A 26,112-nucleotide genomic window follows, 5' to 3' on the forward strand; every position below is an offset into this window, starting at 1 on the left:
TACTGATCTTATCAGTCTGTTTTCATTTTATTTCACTATTTTTGTCATGCAACCATGTTTTCCTGCAAAACCTGTCTAAACAAAATGATTGTATTCCTCTTGTTTTTCAAAGCTGTCCAACAACTACAGTCTCTGAATGCAGTATTTAATCTCTAATATATTGTCCAATAACTAAGAATCAGAAAATGCAGAAATTATTTGGTACCTTAACTTAAAGTTTATGCTACTGCATATGGTTTTTAAAAGTTTGTATGTGGAAATTGTGAAAGCTTCCCTTTCTCTACCTCTTTTGTATATTGTTAGCCTTCCTGAGACTCTGAACTCCCTGTGGCATGTGTTATGCCTTCTGGTTGTTTCTTGTTCACCTTGACCATTTAAGATACAAATTGGCAAACTACTTTTTGATGTTGCCAACTTATGCAGAGTAAAACTGTGGTACATGAACATTTTCCCAACTGCTATCATCTCCATAGGTTGCATTTATTTTGCTCGTCTTTTTGGTATCTGAGAGTGCTTCTATATCATATTGACATTTTTATAAGAATAATTTCTAAATTCTGTTACAGAAGTTGAGCTGGCCTTGCTTTGGACCCCAGTACCACTACTGGTTCCCCATATATGAAGTGGCAACTTTAGGGCTTTTTTTTTCTTGTATTTGTCTTGTACAGTGCCTTGTGGTGTCAGGCTTATACTATTAATTGTAAGTGATCTTACAGTAAATTGGTTTGGGGAAGAAAAGGAATTACATTTTCTGTGTTGTACCTGACCTAAACACTGCCAGGTTTGTGGTGGTGTTGGTTTTTTAATAATTTATCAAGTAGTTTAAAATATTTTTTGTTATGGGTTTAATTAGATGGCTGAAATGGTTTTGATTGAATTACCTTCAAACACATGTTAGGTTGTAGCATTGCGCTTAAAACTGGTTCAGTAAGAGATTATAGCTTCACTTTTATATATAATTAAAGCTGAATAGTACTAAACACATGCATCCTGATTTTTGGGATGTGATGGCTGAATAGAATTGTTAGAACTTGAAGAAAGTCTGAATCTAGCTCTTTGTGATTAGAAGAAATAAAATACGTGAATAACAATATTTGTTAAAGTAGGCACGCTTCTATTCAGATGACCTGGTTACTTAGGTTGATGCTACCATGAGTACTTCATGCATTTCTAGTGAAATACGTTGCATTACTTAGCTGGAAATGACTAAACTGCCACGAAGCAAATAGTGGTAGGATTGAGAGCCTGTATCTGTATTGGCATATGTAAGATGATGCAATTTATAAAATAAGGTGATCGTTGTTCAAGAGCTAATAAAGAAAAAGATGAAGGAAAAAAAAAAGGATTAAGTCATGCTGCAGTTGTTGCACAAAACATTCAGCTGTGTTGAGAGTAATGCCAGCCCGAATAGCATGTGGCCTCCAAACAACACGGCCAGCCAGCCCTTTGGCAGGGCATGGTCTTGTTTGTTTTGGTCCGTACACAACACTGGTGCTGACCTGGCCCAAGGGATCGATCCTGAGCAGCGGCAGACACCAACTGGTTGCATTCAGTTCTTGTGTTACTAGGACTTTGGCAAGCACTTTCAGACTTTCAGTGTTTTCCAGCTTTTCACAGGCTGCTTGCAGTAAAGTCTGAGTGTATGTAGCAAATGGATGTTTTTATTGCTGTTATCTAACTTTTTGAAATGGATTTTACCTCTGTGGCCACTCTAGAACGATAAAAACATAGTACGCTGCAGATTAGGTGAGATATTTCCAGCTAATTCTGCTTCCTTTCTTCTCTTCTTTTTTTATTACATGTTTATATTTAGGTAAATATCACAATCGTAACAGAGAATGACTTACATATTACATGCAGTAAATTTTTATGCATTCTTTTAAATTTTAGGATTAAGTTCTGCTATGTAGTCTGAGAGTTGTCTTAGAAGCATTAAAATAACATATGAATTATTTCCCCTCCAGGATATAGTCAAAGTGTTTAGAAAATTTGGTTGGGAAACCTACTTTTACTTGCAGCTGCATAACTTGATCATACCTCTACTGTCAGTCAGGAGGATGACTGCAAAATTGGTGTGAAGATATTCTGAAACTTAATTTCCATCAAAGAAAGTAATTAGGTAGAGGTGGCTCATAACTGCACACCTTACAGCTTTGGGTGCAATTAAAGTTCTGCTCTCCTTCCTGTTGGGCAGCATTGCCCTTCTGCCATCTCAGAGGAGCAGCTTTCTCCATCTCCAGAATGCTCCTTTCTCATGTTGGAAGCCTTTAAATCTGTCAGCTGGGATTTAGGTCCTTTACCCTGTTCATCAAATCTGGGCCAGCAGGCTGAGCAAGTGGGACCTGCTGCCCTCTGTTTTCCAAAAGGATCCACATAACTTATTTTTCACATTCAGTGTGACTTTGTATGTCACAAGCTCTGGCAGAATCCACATACTTACTGGAAATAACAGGAGCCCCGAATTTTAAAATGGGTGCAAGGAGAAAGTTTACTTTGATTCAGAAGGTTTGGATAAACTCCCGTGTGTCAATAATGTGTTACAGTGGAGTTAGGTTACTGTGTGTGTTTTTCCATTTATATTATTATGAATTTTATGATTGTTTAAACTTTACTATAAACAAAGGAGAAATGAAGATTTGAATTTGTTTTCACAGCATTGAGCTGCATGCAACAGAAACTAATGTTAAATTTCAATAAGCTTTATACTTTTCTAATTGTGAGAAATTGTCCGTGTTGTTACGGCAGGAAATAACCGATGAGGACAAAACAGCATTCGTGCAAGAAGTCTGGCCTTAGCAAATGCTAGCCCCTAGGACTTGAGTAGGTGTTTGAACTTCATTTCAACTGTCTGCAGATGTCCATGAAGTGAAGTTTCAATTTGCTAGATGTCATGTTTCTCTAAAAGATTATTAGCCTGAAAATCGTAGGCATTTGGCTTTGATAGCATGGCTGCCATTATTGCCAAAGTAATTGGAAAGTTTAAGATAAACACTGTCACTGTCACATACACACTCACAAAGTCTACTAAGCATAACTGGAAATAATGTTATAGGTCTTTGTTTTCCACAGCTATTCAAAGTAGTACAAAAAAAAGTTGGATTGAAGTGTTATTAGGATAAAGGCTACAAATGTCTCTAGAGCCCTTGTGAATACTGATATGCTGTCATAAGAGATCAGTCACGTTGTGGATGTTTTGAAACATTATAAGTGGACTTGGGTTTTGAGACTATACACTTCCAGACATTTCTTTTGAACTTCGTTTAAAATTGTCTGTTTCCCTGACTTGTTCTGATGTATGTGCAGAAGTGTACTTGATCTAGAGTTTCTCTGCCACAAGGTGACTTCAAATTTAAATTCTTTGCTCTCAAAATTAAGTATCTAATTATAAACTCATTTAAAGCTTGTAAATTAAAAACAGGACAGTAATGCTTTAAAAATAAATGATCTGGGAACAGTGCAATTAACAGTGCCGTACTTTGTGATAATTTGGGCAAAAGAAGCACTCATTAACTGGTATTTTTAAATTCCTTGTCTAAAAGCTAAAATAATTTCCTGACTCTGTTTTAACAAGGGAGGGAAGTTTTGGCAGCACTGAGATTCTGTTACGAGAAGAAACATGTCTGATAAAAAGAGCGGCATTGCCAGATCAGATTTTGCTACTACTGTTGTTTTTTTAACTAGTTTTTAGGATTGACAGTAGAGAGTTAATGTAATGCTTATGACTAGCATTAAAGCAGGTGTCTTCAAAGAGGTGGCTCAAAGTCTGACTGACTTAGAGATTCTCTAGTCGAAGAGCTCACAGGTACTGTATAAATCCATCATCTGAAATAATCAAGAATAGGAGCAAAGACTCTAGCCTGTTCAGGAAAATTTGGCATTGCCTCACTTAGCTGTCCTCCTAGGAAGCTCTGTTTCCCTTTTTAATGCAGAAATGGAGGCAAAACTGGGACATGGCTCACATTTACAGGTTACCTGGCACGTAAGCAGAGGCTTCAATGTCATTTTGATTTCACATTGAATGTAGACAGTTTGGCAGTAAAAGTGGTAGCTAATATGTGAAAACTCCCTTATTTTAGACTGACTTAATCCAAGAAGTTTTTTTTAGTATACATTTGTAGCAGTTTCATGTTTTCAGTAGTGTTTAAAGTATAATACTACAGTAGTGCTAATGTATAGAAACTGTTTCCTTGAAATAATGCTCAGTTGTTTAGCAATAGTCAATACTTTGAGCTCAACTCAACTTTACAGCAGTTATTTGGCTTTATAGCAGTGGGTTGCAACTTCATCCAGATTGTTAAACCCCCTGAATTTAGCTGTGACCTGTTTAGAGTCTGTCTAGGCACTTAAGGGAGTAGCTTTTACAAGAAAATGTTGAATATCTGTATAATACCAAGTAAGACCTGTCCTATTTTATTATGTCCTCCTATTTGATGTGGTAATTGAATATATGTCTTTCCTGAACATCTTTACAGAAGGTTATTGCTCTTTTCTTTAATTTTGCTTAAATACTCTCTCCAGAAGAACAAGAACCTTTAAAAAATAAAAATAAGAAATCAGAACCGCACAGTGGCAATTTTACTATTTATCCACATACGTGGTTATATAATCATGCTACCAAGTTATTCATATGAACAAAAGTTAGAAACAAAAAGGTAGAACATCTTAAGCTGATCATTTCTACAGAAGTTAAATTCTTTTTCAAAATTAACTTCTATAAATAGACATTTGTTCTGGGTTTTGAATGATGTGTAAAGATTTTCTCATGCATCTAGTTTTGCACTGGAAAGGCAGAAGCATGGAAGGTTGTGTGTTTTCAGGTTAATAAAATGTTAAAATAGTAATAACACATTAGCTACAATTTCCTGTAAGCATTATTTAACACTTTGGGGCCAAAAGTTCATTATTTCTGTTACTGTTGCTGTAGGATGTCAGCTGTAATGAAATCACAGCTTTGCCACAACAGATAGGCCAGCTGAAATCTTTAAAAGAACTGAATGTCAGAAGAAATTACCTCGAAGTTTTACCACCAGGTAAAAAAAAATAAAATAGTAATAATAACAAAATCCCAATGCCTTTACAGTAGCTCTTTTTATTAGTATTTTTGAAAGTGTTTTTTAATCATGTAAGTAATAACAGCAAATAGTATTTACCTTGTGTTTGAATTTATTCCATTTGAGTTTGCTGTGTCTCTGTAGCCTATAGCATTAAGTAGTACTTAGTGTGTGACTTCTTTAATGAATTATCTTTAGAATTTTAGTTACTGTAACTTGCACAAATTCTTACCTGTGAATGAAGTATGGTAACAGTCAGCTGAGTTTAAAAAAAAATAAAAATCAAAGTTTAAAAATTTATTGTCACCTGTATATCAATAACACCCTTTTCCATTCCCAGGATGGAATGGAGTAAATATTAGTCATGTTCCTGTCTGAGTTTGTATTTTTAAAAAAGGGAAAAGAGGATGCTATACACTGCCTTTTATTATGAGAGGCATATTCCTTTCTTTCTGAGATTGAAAAAAAAAAACTTTATTCAGAAATATTTTACTATTTTATGGCAAAAATAAGTACAGATATAACACCTTTTGTCTTTTTTGTTGCTTTTAGAACTAGTGCAGCTTCCCTTGGTAAAGTTCGACTTTTCTTGCAATAAAGTGCTTGTGATTCCCATCTGTTTTAGAAAGATGGTGCAGTTACAAGTATTACTGCTTGACAACAATCCTTTGCAGTCTCCACCAGCACAAGTAAGTAACGTCATTTAAATTGTGCCTTAATATTGGGTGGATGATAACTTACAGCCTATAAAATGAAACTTTCTGTAATAGCAGACATCTGAACTTGTCAGCACAGACATTAGTTGTGGATATATAAACAAGACAAAGTATCATAAGTATGAGAGTGTGCGCACCACTGAAACCAATGTTACTCTAGAATATTTCCATTTCTACATATGAATAAAGCTACATATTTATTTTTGTCATTCCTATCTCCATATGAAACTTAATGTGTGTATAACTTTGAAAAAGAGAGTTGTTGGGAAACTTCCTGGCTAAATCATAGAGTAGTAATATGTTCCAAGTTGGAAAGGATCCACAAGGATCATCAGTCGAACTCCTGGCTCCACAAAGGACCACCTAAAAATTAAAGGACATCTGGGAACATTATCCTAATGCTTCTTGAACTCTGGCAGGCTCGGTGCCATGACCACTGCCCTGGGGAGCCTGTCCCAGTGCCCGACCACCCTCTGGGTGCAGAACCTTTCCCTAACCCCCAGCCTGACCCTCCCCTGTCCCAGCTCCATGCCGTGCCCTCGGGTCCTGTCGCTGTCCCCAGAGAGCAGAGCTCAGCGCCTGCCCCTCCGCTCCCCTCGTGAGGGAGCTGCAGGCCGCCATGAGGCCTCCCCTCAGCCTGCTCTGCTCTGGGCTGAACAAACCAAGGGGCCTCAGCCCCTCCTCACTTTGCCGTTGAGACCCTTCACTTCCTCTGCAGCCCTCCTTTGGGCACTCTCTGATAGCTTTATGCCCTCCTTACACCGTGGCACCCAGAACCGCACACAGTGCTGGAGGCGAGGCCGCACAGCGCAGAGCAGAGCGGGACAATCCCTTCCCTCGCCCGGCTGGCAGTGCTGGGCCTGATGCACCCCAGGGTACGGTTGGCCCTCCTGACTGCCAGGGCACGCTGCTGGCTCGCGTTCAGCTTGCTGTGACCACAACCCCCAGATCCCTTTCTGTGGGACTGCTCTCCAGCCTCTCGTCCCCTGGTCTGTACGTATAGCCAGGGTTGCCCCATCCCAGGTGCAGAATCCAACACTTGATCTCGTTGAACTTCATGTGGCTGGTGATTGCCCAGTCCTCTGATCTGTCAAGATCTTTCTGTAAGGCCTCTCTACCCTCAAGGGAGTCAGCAGCTCCTCCTAATTTAGTATCATCTGCAAACTTCCCTAGTATGCATTTGAATCCTGCATCCAGACTGTTTATAAAAATATTGAAGAGAACTGGCCCCAGAATGAAACTCTGGTGAACCCGACCAGTGACTGGCTGCTGGCCTGGTGTAACTCCATTTACTACAACCCTTTGGGCCAGATCCGTCAGAGAACTGTTCACCCATCGCATTATGCACTTCTCTAGCTGTGTGCTGGACATTCTGTCCAGAAGGATACTGTGAGAGACAGTATTGAAAGCTTTGCTGAAATCCACAGGACTACATGTACTGGCTTTCCTTGGTCAACTAGGTGGTCATAAAAGGACCATAATTTCCTTTTATAATAAGGTTGACCTTTTAAGTTTGTTAAGCAGGACTTTCCCCTTGTGAACCTGTGTTAGCAGTGACCAGTGACTGCATTGTCTTTCCAGTGTTTTTCAGGAATAACTTCTGCATAATTTTACTAGGCAATGAAGTGTGACCGACAGGCCTGTAATTACCAGGGTCGTCTTTCTTACTCTTCTCAAAAACTGGGACAATATTTGCCAGCTTCCATTTGTCTGGGACCTCTCCAGATTCCAAAGACTGTTGAAAAAATAATTGAGAGAGGTCTCACAATGACATAGCTGGCTCTTTGAGGGACCCTGTGATGACCCTGTTGGGCCCCATAGACTTATGTACATCCAGCTGGAGTAGCAAATCCTGCACAAGTTCAGAGTGTGTTTCCCCAGTCATGGTCTTCCAACTCAAGGCTCTGGTTCTCTCTGTTAATAAGATTCCAGTTCTAGAAAGTTCTGTTGCAATTTACTATGAACTCACAATAATAATTATATATTCAGGCAGCCTAGAATACAATCCACATGAAGTTTATTTTACTTTATACTATAAATATAATTTATACTATAAATTTACAGAATGTCTTGCACGGAGAGATCAGACTCCTGTTCTGAATGTAGGCCCTGCTGAGAAATAATAAATAAATGAAACGTCTGCTTGCTGCTTCAGGACAACTTTGTTGTTGACTTGCTGAACCCTAGATTCATCATACTGTATCTACTACAAGATGATCAACAGCTGTGGAAATACTTGAGAGTTTTTACTACATTGGAGAAGTGCTTTTCATTAACTACAAATGGCAGTGCAGTTATTAAGCTCAAAACGTACAAAGCAAATTCCAGCAAGCATGTGGGTTAAAGAGTACAGATAGAGGAAAAAAAAATGTAAAAGCCAGTGAAATGCATCATAAACATTAATGAGCAATAGTAAAAGCAATGTGACAAAGTGTAAAGAACATGCTTATTAATTAAATGTCACTATTGACTAATTTTCGAAAATAATTACTCACTTTGCAGTTAATAATAGGCTGAAATATATTTTGTTAGTCATAATCCTTTCTGAGTGGAAAGCAAATTTGGATGTTTTAAAGTAGAATGCATTTTTGTTGTTTTCTGTATTAGTCCCAGAGTATTTATACTAGTGATCTCAAATCATTATTTGGCTAATTGAAGTAGCTCTTAATTTTTAAAATAAATAAATAATCTGTTTTCCTTTCTACTATGATTATGAGATTTGGTTTTCAGAGAGTTTCACTACATGAAATTTGAAATACATTTTTCTTTTATTCTAGTTATAAAACTATTTTTTCCTGTCTAACAGATTTGTACAAAGGGTAAGGTGCATATATTCAAATATCTGACTGTACAGGCCTGCCAGATTAAAACAGCGGACTCTCTGTATCTTAATGCCATAGAACAGCCGCATTTGCCACAACCTGTGGAAGAGAGGTATGAATAAAGATCTTGCTTGATTTTTTTCATGTAATATTTATGATCTTAGAACAAAATGAAAAATATTTTTCATCTTACTCAAGTGAATACTGGTAAAGTTCTTTTTTAAATTGCTGTGTTAATCTCAAATCAGGATTACAGTTCTCAGGATTGAAAATCAGTGGGAAATAGAGCATATACATATATATATATATAAAAAGAATAGTTAGCTGATGAGTGTATTGTATCTAATTGGGTACTTTAAAATGGTAGAGGTCATATTAGGGAATAAAAATAGCAGAAGAGATAGCAATTGCAATTATTGTAGTCATTTTCTTCAAATACTAGATTTCAATATCTATTTTAAAGTCTCAAAAGAAGTTTTCTGTGTTAATAATTACTCCAAGCCCCGGGGAGTTAACAGTTCATTTTAATGCATTAGTGGTTAACTTTAAATTAGTTGACTCTTGCTTGAGTTCAGATAGTTTAGTTTTTCAATCACATGGCTAAATGACTTTAGAATCCTGTGCTAATTACCTAATAAATGTGCATTTTTGTCTAGTGACAAAAGTAACCTTTAGGACAGGTTATTTCTGTTGTTTTCATTAATCCTTAAGCTAACCAAACAGTCTATCTGATCTACTTTACTTAGAGCAGACTGCAGATGTGTAGTTTGTAACCATACTGAGTTATTTATTCACTGGCATTGATAATGGTGGGAATTTTGCATTAATTGAAACCAGGACAGAATTCTAACTGTGCATGCTATGACAGTCTTCTATTGATTTTTTTTTTGTTCACATCTAGCATTGATGACATCTACCCAAATAAAAAGGACTCGGATTCAGGTGTTGGTAGTGATAATGGCGATAAACGTTTGTCAGCAACAGAGGTAAGTTGCCTGAATTTTGTCTACCTCCCTTCCCTTCACCCCCATATTTTTTTGTTGGGCAACCATGTGAATGCAACTTCAGCTATCAAAACTGTGCAACCACACCCTTGGCATGAATTTCTCACTAATAAACGACTAAAACAAAAGAGTCTGAGATTTTTTTTCTGGTTTAGTCTATGCTTTCTGGAGATGGTAGTAAGATACTTGATTGTAAATGGCCAACAACCTACCAATAGTGAAAATTCAGTACAGTTTTCAGCCAGTTTAGATAATAACTTAAAGAACAAGGACCAAAACAGAATGCACATTTGTTTTTTCCAACAAACTAATTGTCCTAAGAGGTTATATTATATGTCTAGTTCCTTCTCACTTGTTTTTTTCTCTGATTTCTGAATCTTCTCTGTTAGGAATTAACAGGAGTTCAGTGTGCCTAGTCCCAATATGTTCTGTGGTGTCATGGATACGGCAGTTCAATGGAGAGTAAGAACTTTAGGAACTTGCAGATCTTAGTGTGTTTCCACACTCTGGCAGACAGGCAGTGCTGGAAATACGCCTTCAGGATTTTTCTTGAGCTATGTTGTATGACTGGGCAAAGAAAAAGCTTTCTGAGAGTAGTGTTCTACTAAGCAGTTACAGCTGCATTTCCTAGACTTTTTTTGAGGCTACGCTCAGTCAAACAGGGCACTTAATCATAGAAAGGTCTCTTCTTGGGTACTCGAATGAGCAGTTAAAGTTGAATTTTATTAATAATATTTTTTTTTCCCAGGAAAGTGGCAGAGTTGCCATCCCTGGACATGTAAGACATGTGTGGATATGGCACTAAGGGATAGAGTTAGCAGTGGACTTGGTGGTGTTGTCTGGATGGTTGAACTTGATGATCTTAAGGGTCTTTTCCAACTTAAATGATTCTATGAAATAATGATAAATAAGTAAATAACTTTAATATACTTCAGTGATGATATTTCTGAAATGTACAAATGAAAGGACCTAATGGGAAATACTCGGATATTCACGGTAAAATATTAACAGAAAGAGAATGGACTTCCTGGTTAATATAATTTTGCATTGGTTCTTCATTTGTTCCTCTCTCCCTTTGAGGAAAAGAGTTTGTTGGTTTTGAAACTAATGTATAAATAATTGAGCTTAGATACTGAATTTGTAGTTACTATAAAAGCAAATTGAAAATGAATTCACTTACACTCTGGTCTTTTGAATACAGAATCACTTATGTACACAATGGCTGCCAATCATTTGGGCAGGTTTTTTACTTAATTGTAAGTATTCAGCCAGTTCAATGAAGCCTGCAAACTGTTTTGCCATTCTTACACTTCCTGAAGTTGTTAGCTTGTTAATGAAACTGTTGTTCCAGAACTTCCTCTTCAGCTATAAATAACACCTTTACAAAATATTGTCTGTCTTGTAGTCAAAATGTAGCAATTGGCATGCAGCAGAAAAAAATATTTTAAAGACAACTGGACTAAACCAGTACATATTTATAGGACAAAGACTTTTTATATGGGAGCTGTTTACTCATTCCGTCTCTGCCTGTCGACTGCTCTGCTGTTAAGGAGAAGATTGATGCTAGTATCAGTAATCCCAAATATGCCTGGTAATAAATTCACTACTCACTTTTCCTTCTGAGACAAACTTTAAGAAATGTGCTACATATGAGAATTGTGCAAGAGATGTTAGCATGTTGTGAATACAGATTCAAGTACATCAGTACTGACAGAAACCTCCATACCAAACATTAGATAAATGTTAAATGATCACTCCTTTATGAGTTGTTAAACACATTTTTAGAGAGTTTCTATAAATACATCAAATATATCAAAGCAAACTCCACTTTAGTCTGAAAGCTAATTGCTGTTGAATTTCAGCTCTTTTACAGAATACTGCCGGGAGGTCATGTTGCATTTGTGCAATGTGAAAAGGGAAACTTAAATGAAGTGCTTGTTTGACTGAATACCAGTGTGTTGGTTTTTTTCAGGAACTTGCTAATTAGGTTTGGATACATACACGTGGGAGGGAATACTTGATGAAATTAAGTCAATTAGTCTGGTTTGTTGATAGGGTCAATTCTTCAGAGCTGTAGTCTTGGGTAGTTAGAGTGAAAGACGTATTGTTGCTGTAAAATTGATCGCATCAGCTTGAAGACAAATTCTGCTTGAAGATAGCGCACTCCCACATATTTCATCTTTTAGGAACAGAGAGTAGCAGATTCACTTTCTACCTCCCTTTGATTTTATTTTTTCCTCAGTTAAAATTCATTAGAACAGGAACTTGGTCAAGATCCAGATGGTGTCCCCGCTTCATTATCCATAAGAGCGATGCTGTCAAACCAGCAAGACTCTCTGTGAAGATTCTTTCAAAATGCATCATCCAGATTGTGTTGGAAAAATGTTAGGTTTTAGAAATGGAAGTTGGACTCTTCGGCCTATGCTTTTGATTCATATATCCTTTGTCTCATTCTCTTGCTAGCTGAATAAAGGTAAAACTGTGGATGTAGGAAGTGAGATACAGTTTTTCACCTATGAAGGAGCAATGAGGACTTTTGTATGTTGCTTTGGGTAGTTTGATAGTTTACTGACAGGAAACACCTGGAAAATGAATTGCAGAGTGCTGTAGGCTATGGACCCTGGAAGTCCTATTTAGGTTGAGGGATTATGTTAATGGATTGATAATTTTTTTTATTTGTAAACTGAATGTCCTATGGCTTACTGCTTTTTATTTATTTTTACACCAACATTTCAAAATCTTTTCTAAAAGTTGTGGCTGTTTACTCTGCCTAGCCGGAAAAAAAAAAAAAAACTTGCCTGTATTTAGTATTCAAAACTTTTACTAATACATGTATAATAATATTTTACTGTAATATTTTTCAAATGATAGTTGTGAAATTAACAAAACATAAAACTTTGATCTAGAATAACTGAATTTACTACTTAAATGTCACATAAGATAAAGATAAAGGAGGCCTGGAGGGAAAGACAGAAGAACTGTGATATGAAGCTTAGCTTCTTTTTGGTGGCTCTATAGAGCCCCTTTTTCAGCTGTCCAGGAGAGAAATGCAGAAAGGCAGCCAACTGCAACAGGGTTGCTGCTAAGAGAGAACTGGTGCAGTGAGGAATGTAGGAAAAGAGACAGAAGAATTGTGCTGCTTGGCAAGCATACTGTGAGGGTGTATTCAGCATGACTGTATCTTCTTCCAGCAGGATTTTGTCATGTTAGATGCACTGGTATCCTCGTCAATACTAGCCTTTTTACTCTCCAGAGTGTTCACTAAGATATACTGTATCCATTTTTTTCAGTCTTTGATTTGAACTGAAACCAATGTTTCTCTTACTTCTTCTTAGCCCTCTGATGAAGATACTATCAGCTTTAATGTTCCAATGTCCGACATTGTAGAAGAAGAACAGGTTGTAAAGGAAGATTTGGGTCACCACGCTAACTCAAGAAAAGGTTGGAATGTGAAAAAAGTGGAAGTTAAAAATGGAAATTCTGTTCATAATTCTGTCTATAACACTGTAAATCAAGTTTGCAAAAAATCATGCCCAACAAGTATCAGTCTTCCGTAAGACTACAAACATCACCTTTAAATAGATACATTGTCTTTATTTCTTTTTCCTTGGAATGTTCAGTGTTTTATTTTGCACTGGATAAATGCCTTAAATTGTTTTTTCTTGCTGATATTCCAATCAAACAGCAAGTATTTTCATTATTAGTTTTTTGGAATAAATGCCTACCTATCCAGAAGGCTTCAAGCATACCTATGCAGTCATTTAAAACAGAAGAATGTGCTACTTAGAATAGAATCAAGGTCCTTACAGTCATTTTTTGTAGCAGTTTCAATGAGCTTGTTTCACCTTTCTCAAGAGTTAAGTTGTAGTTCTGACTGGGGGAAGAAGGATGAGAAACAGTTTAAACCATGCTTCTCAATCAGTAATACCAACAACTAATAGCTTTTGTCAAATGCTAGTTCAGATTCTGAATTAGCTGTATGTAAAAGTAGAGTCCATTTTAGATGGCTGTACTTAATGCATATATATAAAGTTTTATTCATCAGTCAGCAGTACATCTGGAAAGAAATAAGCATCTCTTCAGGTGCTGACAGTGTAATTTTATCTAAGTATTGTTAGTCACACCATTATCAGCATACAGATATTGATAAACAGTGTTTCTTTAAGGTCCACACATACCAATAATAAGTTGCAAGATAGCGTCACTGAGTTATATGTAGAAACCATGTAAGTAGGAGATGAGTCTTTCACACCAGTGTTAAGTACTTGATTAAATGAACTTCAGATTCTCATCAGAATGTAATAGTACACTAAGTGAGATAGTAAGGGTATCATACCCTACAGTGTTTATCGATGCATCAGAGGGTAAATTGTGGGATAAGACTGCTTCAGATAGGAGAAAATTATTACTGCCATGTACTTCAGGAAACAGTATATGTAAGCAAGAGGTTCTCATTGTTTGGAAGGCTCTGAATCATTTTGAGTTCTGCTGAGAGTTTGAGTGTTGGTTACAGCATCGTAACTTTAAAGTTGTATTAAAAAAATCTACTAGTCACTGGTTGAGACGTGTGACTATTCTAAAATAATTCTGTAGCTTTCCCACTTTGTTCTTGTACTGGTACTGGCAAGACATTTTGTGTAGCTCAAAACTGACACCATCAGTGCCTGTTCTGATCTGATCTATGACCGTATGAGCCAAGGATATTGATTTATTACAGCTTTGGAATGAATTGGCATCGATCCCTAGAATGCAGAAGTCATAACTAGTTTGAGGTTTTTAATATGGTTTGAATTTAAACTTTAATTGTTTTTAAACTCTGTAATCTGTGTTCTTCTGAGTAAGAAATTTCAGCTGAACCAGAAATCATTCCATCTTTCTTTTATTGTTATTAGTGGAATTCCATCAGGGATCTCACTTGATTGTCAACGATAAGTCAAGAGAAACAGGAAACCAGTTTGATGAATCGGATGCTCTTACCACTGAATTTATGAGTTACATTAAGGCAAGTTTGTGATCAATTTTAAATGGGGGAAATATCTTCATGGCTTTCATAAGTATAGAACAAGCAGGAATAACAAACTGTAGACACTTTAATGAATAATATACCACAATATTCATTGTCATAAAAGATGCAGAATGCAAAAGTAAGTAGATAAATTTAAAATGATGATAATTAATCTAGTAAATTATAATACCCATAACTCTCTTTTCTAGTTTGCGAGTTGTCCTTTACCTTGTGGCTAAGGCTTTAAGAAAACAGTGGTTCAGTAAAAAAGAGGTTACAATATTGAAAGGCGGTATGACAGTATTGCCAGATTAAGCACTTTAACTTACTTGTGTTTTGATATCTTCTTAACATTATGGCAGTTGAGATCAGCACTTGGTGACTTGAACAGGTGGTTCATCCATTCTATGCTGAGGATTTTGAACTGGGTGTCTTTTCCTTCTTCTGCAGATCTCAGACTCTTGCGTTCTTTGGTTTATATTTAGTCATCTACTAACATATGTTTTGGGACATCTAAAATTGAAATTCTGGTTAACCAAACCATACATTTACTCAGTACCACTTGCAGTGCCAAAAAAGGGCTTAGGCTTGAAAGATTTTGTGTTTTTCAAATGTTTGTTCTAGTTGGTATGGCTTTATCTTATCCGTGTAATTATGCCCAGAGACTGAGGTTTGCCTTCTGCAACAAGTGCTATGTTTTTTTCACGTTGTGATATGTCCCCTTCTTATGGGAAAAATCATATACTTCATTTCTGTAATAATTAAAAAGGATGAAAAGAATGTCTTTATTCTGCTGGGGATTGTTATTGTGAAATGCGCCATCCTTGGGGAATGTTAGAGAAGCTGGGTACACTCCTCAGTGACACATCTGGCAGAATTGGATAGTGTTTATTGGTGGTACAGGGTGATGCGACATCTGTGCCAAACCCATGACACAAAAGAGGATAGGCTTCTGTTTTACGCTGTTCATTCTCTGCCAGTGTAAATGCACGTCCACTCAGAGAGCTTCTGTCTTTAGTGGCAGCTGAATTACTTCAGTGTTCCTGCCCATCCAAAATGAAGAAATTTGCAAACTACCAAATGGAAGTATAAGTGAGGGGTTCAAGTATTCTAATAAGTAGCACTTCATAATTATAGGTAGGAGAGTGGGAGCTCTGATTTATGCCTTCACTGAACCCAAAATAACTGGCCAGCTGATACGAATTGTTGCATGCAGTTTTTTTTGTTGTTTTTTTTTAATCAGAGCTGTTAAAAATGGTCAAATAGGAATCCTGTTAATAGTTATGAATGAAACAAATAATTGCTACTCTTTCCATATTTGGAATTTCCTTGCTCTGTAAACAAATCTGGCTGTGGGAGGAGAGCAAGTAAGATGACAGGGTCATGCTTAACTGAAGCATTGTTTGCATACACCAGAAAGGCACAAATGAAATCTGGGACGTAGAATAAAGAATTCTCATGCTACTTGACTTTAAAAAGAAAGTTAAAGGAGGATGAGGGCTGTTGGCCTCAATAAAATCTGAACATTGAATAGAAGATCATGTAATTAGTGTCTGAAAAGGGGGTAGAGTGAGGAGTGGAGCAAAAGTGTTGGATTGCTTCAACTAACCACCCTAAACTGTTAAATAAAATAGGTCAGTGCTGAGTCTGAAAGGAAAATTTATCTGCCTACTTAATTGCAAAGTTCAGTTCTTAATATCAGTTTGTCTGCTTACAGAGCAGAGCAGCGGAGTGTGATGAATTATTGAGAATAGAAGAGGATGCACAATGGCAAACAGAGGAAATGTGAGTATTTTTTGTGTGTCTATAAGTAATGAATTATATTGTTTCATTGGATGACCAAAACTGGTCTTTCCTTCTCAGTTAATAATTTTGTAGACTTGGAAACATGACAGAAGCACAGCCTTGCACTGTCTATATGTGCTCGGTGTTTTATACATTATTGATGAACAAGGTGGATCTTATCTTGCAACTAATCTGTAGGCACTAATAAAGCTGTAATGTGTTTTTTAACCTATGTAGAGGCCAAGCTTTTTAATTAAATATTTTGATATTTAGTCTGCTTATGGCATTGTTTTTGTTCTTCTTTTAGAAAAAAAAAGATTTTATCAAAACATAAAATCTAAGATTAATGCGAATGAAAAAAACCAACTGAAAAAATCTGTATTTTTTCGTATTGTCATAATTTTAACCTTGAAGCAACCATTAATTCATAAGCACTAATTCAGGAGCAGTACAAGCGAACATCAGTCAGTGACAAGAATGCATAAGAAAAGATGATTTAGCACAACAGCGTACTGCAAAGTTCTCACTAAGCAGAACAGTAGAGTCCTATGTGATTAAAACCAAATATTGAAAGGAGGGAAAAATAAGTACTTTCTAAAAGAGCCTTGTTGGCAGAACTAGTAGGCGATTGATTGGCTTCTAAACTCCAGAAAACATTACAGATCTTGAAAAGCAAAAGAAAGCATGCTGTCCATTAAAAGAATCATTGTATTTAGTAACAAGATATGTGACGAAAGCAGTTAGTAAGAGTCAAATATTAGTAAATAAATTTTCAGCTTTAAAAGTCAGTCTGTTTAACTGAGATGCAAAAGTTCTAGTTTACCACATTTGTTTATGTATGTATATATTGGATTGGGGAGTTTTGTTGAAGGCAAAGTGCTGGTGAATTTTTCTGAAGACACTCTTTTTATAAATTTAGCACTTAGTGTGCACAGAGGCTGTTCCCCCCCCTGCCCTTAGTATATTTGTGCTAGTTGGAAAATACAGTTCACAAATTGAAATTCAGACGACCCTTGATAACTGCTGTTTTACCTCTTTTTGAATGTTTTTGTTTTCTATTATAGAATAAATTTATCAGAAGAACAAACTATTGATATAGCAATGATAGAACAACTAAGAGAAGCAGTAGATTTATTACAGGATCCCAACAGGTATGCTTAAAATAGCTGATGTCTTAATGTTAAGTATTTAAAATATTTGCAAATGGCTTTTGGAGTTCTTTTCAAACTAACAATTTAAAGTTCTCCAGAGTTACGAGTTGCTTCGTTAGTATACTAATATTTTTCTGGAGGCACATAGTTAAGAAGGCGACTTGCATTCTGTCTTCGTATGTACAGTATTTCTAGTATGTTAATAAGGATTTCAGGTATAAAAATAAAATTAGAGATGGAGAGACATTTATTAATCTCACTCTGTACACTCCTGTGATTTTCTGAAGTTTCCAGTAGGATAGTCAGATTTCTTTTAGGGGCTGTAAACTAAACTCTCCTCTATTTATTCATGCGTGATGTATTTGTTATGTGGGGTTTGTAGAAGGTTTTGTGGCCTAGCTTTGCCCTGCATTAATAGGACATATAAAAAGGTTGCCTGAAGTAGTGATGGAGTTCCTTTAGTCTCCCTCTGAAGTCGAAATGAGAAAAAGGAAGAGGCAGCTAGAGAAGGTGATTTAGGATTCCCCCTGAACGCAGAAGGCAAAGTTTTCTAATTTTTTATGCATGTTATAAATGCTGAAAGCCAGGTGGAATGGCCCTGGGTCTGTGAATAAACAAAAGAATAAGTATTTAAAAGAAACAAACAAAAAAATGCTTGTCTGGCTTAAAAGGACGATTGAGGTTTATAGATAGCTCTGTCCATATGCTTGCTATTGCTTTTCTGTGTGTAATCCCTTCCAAAAACTGACTGAGCTCATTTTAAAAACTAAAAAACTAATTTTTCTTTGTTACCTATATGAGGTAGCTGTTTTAGAGCTTAATTTCTCTGAAGATTAGATAACAACTTATCTTTTCCAGTCTAAAATATCCTTGTTTTTCCTTCCTCCCTTGGCCAGTTTACTCTGTCCGTTTGTTCTTACAACTAAACTGATCTTTAGTTTAAAAGCTTATTTTGACACTGCTTTTTTCACTTAGCATAACATTTCTGCTTTTTCGGACAAAAGTTCACTCCTGTTTAGTATTTCATGAGAAGGAATTACCTGGCATTATTTTGAATCATACAGAGAATACTTGAATTCTTGAATCGTATACTAAATACTTGATTTACGAGTATTTTTTTCTTAATTAAAAAAAAAATCATACAAATCAGGAAAGCTTTTTAGTTCCTGTGGTTTCTGTGAGAAAGTATTTCATTGCTTCTGTATCTCATTTGAGGCTTATTACTTTGTGGGAGAAGTGCTGCTGTTAAAATGGAAAAAGTGACATTAAAAACTTTGAGTTCTTAGCCTTGTAAAATTTGTCACTTTTTTTATCAAATATTGCGTGATATTTCATACATACTTAGTTTTTCTTACCAAATTACAGAAGGCAATAAAACACAGAAAATTCATCTCTCACTTTCTCCGTGCTTGTTCAGATGTGCTTTCCATAACACTGTAGTATATATGAAATGCGGCTTTTAAAGATGACTTACCATGTCGTGCATGTATTTATTTTTCTATGCCAAGTGCTAAGCAGGCCACTCACATGTCTGTTTGTTGTGTGTTAACAAACAGACTTGTCCAGCATGACACACCTGGGTGCCTAGTATTTACCAAATAAAGCTGTTGACTTCCCATCCTTTGGGCCACGGGTTCCTCATCATTGCTTGCACAATTACTGGATTATATGGCAGTTTTATATAATAAATACATTATATAAAGCTGTGTGAGGAAAATTTTGTTTGTCATGCTGAATAGTATTGTTATCTTCATCCAAATACACAAAGGAGTGTAAATGTTTGCATTGCTCCTTAGTTTAAGATGCACAAAAGCTTTCACATGCTTTTAACTTAAGCCTAGAGCATGGCAAAATGTTTAACTTTCCCCAGAGAGGTTTCCATTTTGCATTAGTATAATGATATAATCAGAATAAATCTAATTGAAATAAGTATCTTTAGTTGGAATTATCCTCGTCTGACACTGAAAGCCATTTAGGATTTACGAAGAAAAGAGTTTGTAGGGGCTGATGTAGCATGTGATGCTGAAGCATACCTAGCACGTGCTGACTAGAGCTCCATATAGAACATATCTACTAGAGCTTTTTTCAATAACAAATATGACCATTTAACTTGTTAAACAAGTAAATTGGCATAAATACATCAGCAGCAATTCAGTTAAGGAAAAGCATTTCAGACTGTCTTCAGTATTTTTAGATGTTTCCTTCACTCCCTTTCCTGTATTTACTTCTTTCTTCCAATTTGTTGGCTATTGGGAGTTTATTGTTGTGCTGCTTTGTTTTCATGCTCTGTAAATTAAATGTGAATATCTAACTAGGGCTGTGGATTCTATTCAGACACAGGGTGCTAGAGGTTGGGTGTAGACATGTTTGGTATTACATATAGTGGCATGGTTGTTAGTAGTAAACAGGTCCTTTGGTTTTAATATAAGCCATTGCTCAGGTTTTTTTGCAGATGTTAATGCTGCTTTGACCAAAGTGGTGATCTCTTTTAAGAGAGAAATTTGATTGGGTTAATACCATGACTAAAAATATTTAATATATTCATGTGTTTGAAATTAAATACATAAGAGTGGTTACAAAAACTATACCCCAGTGCAATGTTTTTATTTCAAACCTTACAGATTAAGCATGGATATTTCAGAGAGCAGTGATGCGAATCTGTATCCCATGGAACCAGCAACAGCTTTAGAATTTCAGGAGTCTACAGTAAAGTGTGTTTATCTACCTTTTTTTTTAGAAAAAACATTGCATTTGTTAGATTCATCATATTTAAGTTTCTACACAATAAATTACATATTTGCATTTGTTTATCTTTATACATAGCGGTCAAATGCAGATGGAGATGTCTTCCCTTGGTCAGGTATGTTAATGAGCATATTATTACAAAATACTCGGGGGTGAGGCAGGAAATGAGCCAGTGATTTCATCAACTATTAATCTACCAAGTAGGTAAAGGAAAACTGTACTAGGATGGAGGACGCAACTAATTTTTAAACTAGTTTTTATAGAATTGTTGTGTGTATATATATATAAACACATTTTTTTTTTTCTGGATTCATCAGCTGCTTTTGCATATCATTTTTTTTCCTTTTTTGCCCTCTGTGCAGCTTTCATGTGTGCAGAGAGTCATCTTTCACGGGCCATCTTTTTCACGTATACTGTTGGCCATGAGAATAAATTACTACTGTTCGCAGCTTAGCTATCTGTACTCTTCCTATATTTGAAGTGAATTAGTTTTAGATTTACAGAATTATCTACCTGTTAGCAGTGGAACTGCAAGTAGATAATGTCTCTTAGTAGTTCACTTGCCATCACAGTATTTGTAAGAAATACTTCTGAGGTAATGTTATGCAAAAAAAGATACAATTCTATTCCCAGTGATTCTCAGTCTAAAGTAATTTATTTTACAGAAAGAAAATGCTGAAGAGGAATTAGAATTTCAGAGGAGGAGGGAATTAATAATGGAGAAAGCCAAGAGTGAAGTGAGAACATGTGAACAGGGTGAAAAATGGTCATTGAGTCAGGTATGTAGATGTCTAGATACAATAAATATGGAAACATTTGGAATGGAATGGGTCATTGCATTCCATTCATTGGTGTATGGAATGTGAGACCCTTCAGTTTAGGCCCTTTGGGTTTTGCTTGTTTTTGTTGTTTTCCCTAGATTGAATCTCAAGGTTTGACTATACATGGGATGTTAAGTAAGGCTTATGTCTCAGGAGAAAGGCTGATACAATGAAACTAATGTCTTCCAATAAGTATTATAGCAGTTGGATTTCACCTGCCAAAAATAAGTCTCATCAAAGTTATATCTTCAATAAAGTAAACCATCTGGTTCCTCCTCCCCTTCACCCTAAATACCCCAGTTCTTGTAGTAGTTTAATAAACTGCTAAATTTTTGTTCCCAGCAGTATATTTAAGATAAAACTGGCTGGGACCAGGTTGGTAAGATTTATTTCTGTTTATTCTAGCTAATACAGTGGTTGAGGTAAGATTATGAAAAAAGTCGGTAGCCGGGGATTTCTCTTTTTAAGAGGTGGCCAGGGAAGGTCATGTGGCAAAATAGGCGTGTAATCTTCCTTCCCATCTTGCTAACTTCTTGAAAATTCTGAGTGTTGGGATCAAGTGTTTCAAGTTCTGTCTTTTATTTTGGTTTCCATTTTTGTCTTGATTAAAAAAAGTTTACCTTAATGAAGGGGTTTTGAATTGATTTATTTTTTTTACCTATGCCAGCATTGTTTCTGCTGACCAAGTTATGACTAATACAGGATTAATTATTTTATTTCATAGTTATTTACATGATTTCCATGTTTCCAGTTTAACTGTAGCAAAAGTGGTAACAAAAGGTATGTTACATTGCAATTATGAAATGAATTAATTGCTTGAAGAATGCTTCCCTCTTCAAATGTATATTTAAAATCTCTACTAACGTATTAAACTCAGGGATAATTTAATTACAAATTTGTTAAACAAAATTAGATATTGCATTTGAACCAACAGAGATTCTAATCTTATAAATTTGTTTATGAATCAGTTAGGTAAAGACAAATTTTTGCAAATAATTTCCACAAGAAAATTTTGAAACGGTATTTTCAGTGTTCATCTAGTAGTAAAAGTACATATTCATTAAAATTCTTTCAGTGAAAAACCAATACAATGCTAAAAAAAAAAAAAAGTTGTAAAAGTGGAAAGTATTGAATGAGTATCTGACTGTCATAAATAAAATAACCCGTGGTGGTGTATGACTAATACAATTTCTGAAACGGTCTTTTCTTTCTTTCTTTCTTTCTAAACATGCAGAATGATCTAATTGTTTGGAATACAAGTGGCCAAGCCTCTCACAATGAGGTAAGATGTTAGTGCCATTTGTTTGCCTTTTGTATATAGATGATCATTTAGATCTTTTAAAAAAAAAAAACCTTTCTGCATGAATGATTCATATACTAAATAAAACATGTAATTGAATTTCACAGAAAATACAAGCTTATGAGTAGTTGCTGTGGAGGTTATTTAGCCTGTTTCATTTATTCTTGTCCTTATATGGATTTACTAGAATATAAATAACATTTTCTGGTAAGTTTGTTTGAGTTACATGGCTTAGTACAAAACATTTAATCTCAGATCATTCTTCTTTTCTTTTAAAGTCTTCTTTGTTTCACAAGAATTTCCACTGATTGCAATGGAATTTCTTTTTGCACAGTCGAGCGTCCTTCTTCTTGAAAAACTAATCAAGCTAATTTCATTGATCCTTTTGCCACCACAGTGCAAATTTCAGCAGAAGGTCAAAAAGGGAAACTGTAGGGAACTCTTTATGGAGGTTATTTTTATTCCTATTTTCTGTGCAGGAACAGGATTTCTTCCTGTATGTTACACTACGTACGAGCAGCTCACAAATTCATGAGCACCCAGCCTTGGTGATGGGACTCCTATAGTTTCTCTCAAAGGAATCATTTCGTAAATAGGATTCACGTTCCGGAGTTTGGTCATAGGACTCTTCCTATGTTACTATTTGTGGTATCATGATTATACCTCACCATTCTCTTCTTTATGCTCCAACTCTATTCTTCGTGCCGCGACTGTTAGCCTAGTTCAGGGTGAAAGGTGATCCTGCTCTGAGGTGTATGGTTAACTTCCTCCTTTCTGCATTTTAGGCAGAATACAGTGTTCAAGGGAAAACAGTTACACAGAATGGTAATAAATTCAGTGAAAGAAACATATCTAAGGATAAACCAGTCTCTGTTTTGTTTTTCTAAATGTACTATGTCACAAAAAAGTATTTTTGATGGGACCAAGTGATTTTGTGGGAGAAAACTGAGAAATAATCACACTTGGTTGTAGCTAGGGGCAGTATCCCACAGTCTTTGGTCAGAAACTTCAGCTGCTGTTCCAGCAAAGGAATAGGATTGACTAAATACGGGAGATTGTTGCATGTTCAAGGTTATATTAGAATCAGATTGTGGTGAAGTAGTTGTAGCATGCAGTATTTGTAATTTACATTTTATTCCGTCAGTTGTGCTGTGATATTCTGGATTTACTCATTATTTGGATTTGTGTTCTTGAATTACACAGAACAAGGACAAAAGTCCAACAATGTCTCCCACTGCAAACAACACAATCCCTTTTGGCCTGAAGCCGCGATCAGGTAATGTAGGAAAGAAAATCAGCTAATTTGTGTATTATTTTTTTTAACATCTGTGTTATTAATGGATGTCTATACTTTTTTTAACCTTCAGAAGGCAATGATGAAACATTCTGTACAATAGTTTGAAGAGCAGAACATTTTAAGTTCATAGGTTTGACTCGAGATTAAAATTATAACAGCTATATATTTGATACATTTTATGTTCAGAAAACATATATATTTCTTGTCCAGAAAAGTTATTGCTCTAAAAATTGCTAATTGCAGTGAGTCTCTCAGTAGTTATACTTGTGTAAGATTAAGTTTTACAGGAAGATTAGATGTTTACTTCAGTCAGCAGCTGAGTTTCATGAATTTGCAATTTACTAAATCTGCATAACCATCAATCTTTTAATATGCAGCAGTTTATTTAAAAAAAAGAAAAGGTGGGGGAACAAACTGAACTGTTAGTGCATTTGAGGGCTTGGGTGTAACCACTTCCTTTAAAAGCAGGATAAGCTACAGGTAAACTTATTTTTATCTTCTCTGCACTGAGGTAGTCAGTAGTGGTTTTCAATATTGTTAAGTCATCTCACATCACCTCTAAAGAATAACCTTTTTTAATATGCTTCAGCATCTGAAAACTGTAATTCTGGTTTCTCACATTCACCACAAATGCTTTTATTCAAATGCTGGTAAACCACAGCAAGCTTGTAGCTTCCATAACAAAATATCTTGGCAATAATGGCAGCAGTTTCATATTTGAATGTATTTTAAGAAATTGTACCCGTAGACTTGTTTAAAAAGTTTTAAAAAGTGGTGTTATTTCACCAATCTTGTTTTGTGAAGAAGACATTTTAAATTTCCCATTTCATGACATACAAGTGACAGATCTGTTTACTTGAATTTCGTAGTTGGTTGGACTGCTAAACTCTGCCTTTATTCTTTTATGTTCCTGATCCTTTAGAAATGTTTCCTCTTAACATGTAAATTGTGGGTTAAATGATGAGCAAATGTGTCCTTTCAGGACTTGGAAAAAAAAGAGTAATTTCATTCAGTCCAGTGGCAATGTTAAGATAACACTACTGGGAGAAAGACATGCAAAGATGAATGGTCCCATGCCGTGCTGCTGGTTTCATAGGAGGTAGCCTGTGTTCTGCTGAGTTAAATCTGCTTCCAGGAGATGGAAGCAGTGTTGTAGGAGAGAGTGCAAGGCTGTGGCTTCGTATTCAAGTGTTAGTTTAACACACGCTTCCTAATCTTGGCATATCAGTGTACCAAGGTGTCCTATACTTGATGACTGTGATACATAAAGGAAAAAAAAATGCTTTCTGAAATAGCCTAGTGAATCTTTTTAGACAATTTCTAGAAGGACTGGACTACAGGGGTTGCAGTCTCTTCTAGCATTACTACAAGTGTAGTGATGGAAGACCCAGATTATCACAACTCGTCCAGTTCTTTCCCCATGTCTTTCAAAGCCATATATAACTTCATTAAACACTAAAGCCAGTTGGTTATAGTCTGTTGGTTTTATGCTCTGTACCAATACAAATTGGTATATTTGAATCGCTTTGAGTATGCCAATGCTATGAAGCTGTTTGGTCACAGCTGTGAGTTACAGAAAAACTGGTCATCTAAATTTAATTTTCCTTGCCATATTATGCACTACAGAATCACCAAACGAGAGCCATTACTGCACAATTTTTCACCTCGTTGTATGCAGTTTCTCTCATGTTGCTGTAGATTTATATTGTGGTAAAACAGGTGAATTTGGCAATAGTAAAACTTTCCAACATCAGATAAAACAGCAGTAAATTAGCTCTGTGTCACAATGGGACAAAGCGTTGCTGTAGAGGAGGGAGACTGCATATTGTTTCCTCCCACCCTCCTGCTATAGAATTGCTGTAAAAGAAGTATTTAAATTTTTGTTAACACTTGAGGAAAAAATTAGATAAAAGTAGTACGTAGCTCAAAATGCTGGCATATCTGTGAATCCTGAACATTTGTCCTCTTAAAGTTGGCTAGCTTGCCATGATTCTCTTTTTCCTTTGCTGTCTTTCAGTTTTGTGTGAGTTTCAACCACTTTATCACTGTCTGAATTTGTGCTCGTTAATTATATACTGCTTTACTGCCCTAAAGCTGAGCTGTTCTAGAGCTCCAGCAGTTCAGTGATCCAGGAAAGTTTTTCAGCTCAGTCTGTAATTTATTTCATTAGCTTTTTCATTTAAGTTCTTCGTGGCCTTAGGGAAAACTTTAGAACTCATTGGAAGTGATTGTTAGCTATTTATTTAATTAGGGCTTTTACTTGAATTACTTGCTCCTATAAATCTTTTAAACCTGAAGGCAAGATAGATTTTAAAATATTCTGTGTACATCATGTTCTGTGGGGAAAAATGGCAAATGGTCAATGAAAATATATGCAAGCATACCTTTCTGAAATTGGAGAGTTTATTTTCACAA

General features: G+C 35.9%; 1 protein-coding gene across 8 annotated transcripts in view; it reads left to right on the forward strand.

The window, feature by feature from the left end:
- LRCH1 (leucine rich repeats and calponin homology domain containing 1) overlaps positions 1 to 26,112 on the forward strand; it is a 123,760-nt gene that overhangs the window by 65,302 nt on the left and 32,346 nt on the right. For 4 of the 8 annotated variants that reach the window (XR_014571613.1, XR_014571615.1, XR_014571616.1 and 1 more), the window contains exons 4-16: positions 4,925 to 5,030; positions 5,604 to 5,740; positions 8,574 to 8,701; positions 9,491 to 9,575; positions 12,929 to 13,034; positions 14,486 to 14,595; positions 16,316 to 16,383; positions 17,448 to 17,534; positions 20,156 to 20,245; positions 20,358 to 20,394; positions 20,945 to 21,058; positions 22,335 to 22,382; positions 23,604 to 23,676. Coding sequence is in view for 3 of the 8 variants with exons in the window: in XM_083795859.1 (XP_083651985.1) it covers positions 4,925 to 5,030; positions 5,604 to 5,740; positions 8,574 to 8,701; positions 9,491 to 9,575; positions 12,929 to 13,034; positions 14,486 to 14,595; positions 16,316 to 16,383; positions 17,448 to 17,534; positions 20,156 to 20,245; positions 20,358 to 20,394; positions 20,945 to 21,058; positions 22,335 to 22,382; positions 23,604 to 23,676 (1,189 nt within the window). In the remaining 5 variants the exon portion in view is untranslated. The remainder of the gene's footprint in view (positions 1 to 4,924; positions 5,031 to 5,603; positions 5,741 to 8,573; positions 8,702 to 9,490; positions 9,576 to 12,928; positions 13,035 to 14,485; positions 14,596 to 16,315; positions 16,384 to 17,447; positions 17,535 to 20,155; positions 20,246 to 20,357; positions 20,395 to 20,944; positions 21,059 to 22,334; positions 22,383 to 23,603; positions 23,677 to 26,112) is intronic. The other 4 variants (XR_014571614.1, XM_083795860.1, XR_014571612.1 and 1 more) reach the window with 2 other exon arrangements.

This window comes from Anser anser, assembly GCF_964211835.1.
Source record: "Anser anser genome assembly, chromosome: 1".
Taxonomy (NCBI): Eukaryota; Metazoa; Chordata; class Aves; order Anseriformes; family Anatidae; genus Anser; species Anser anser.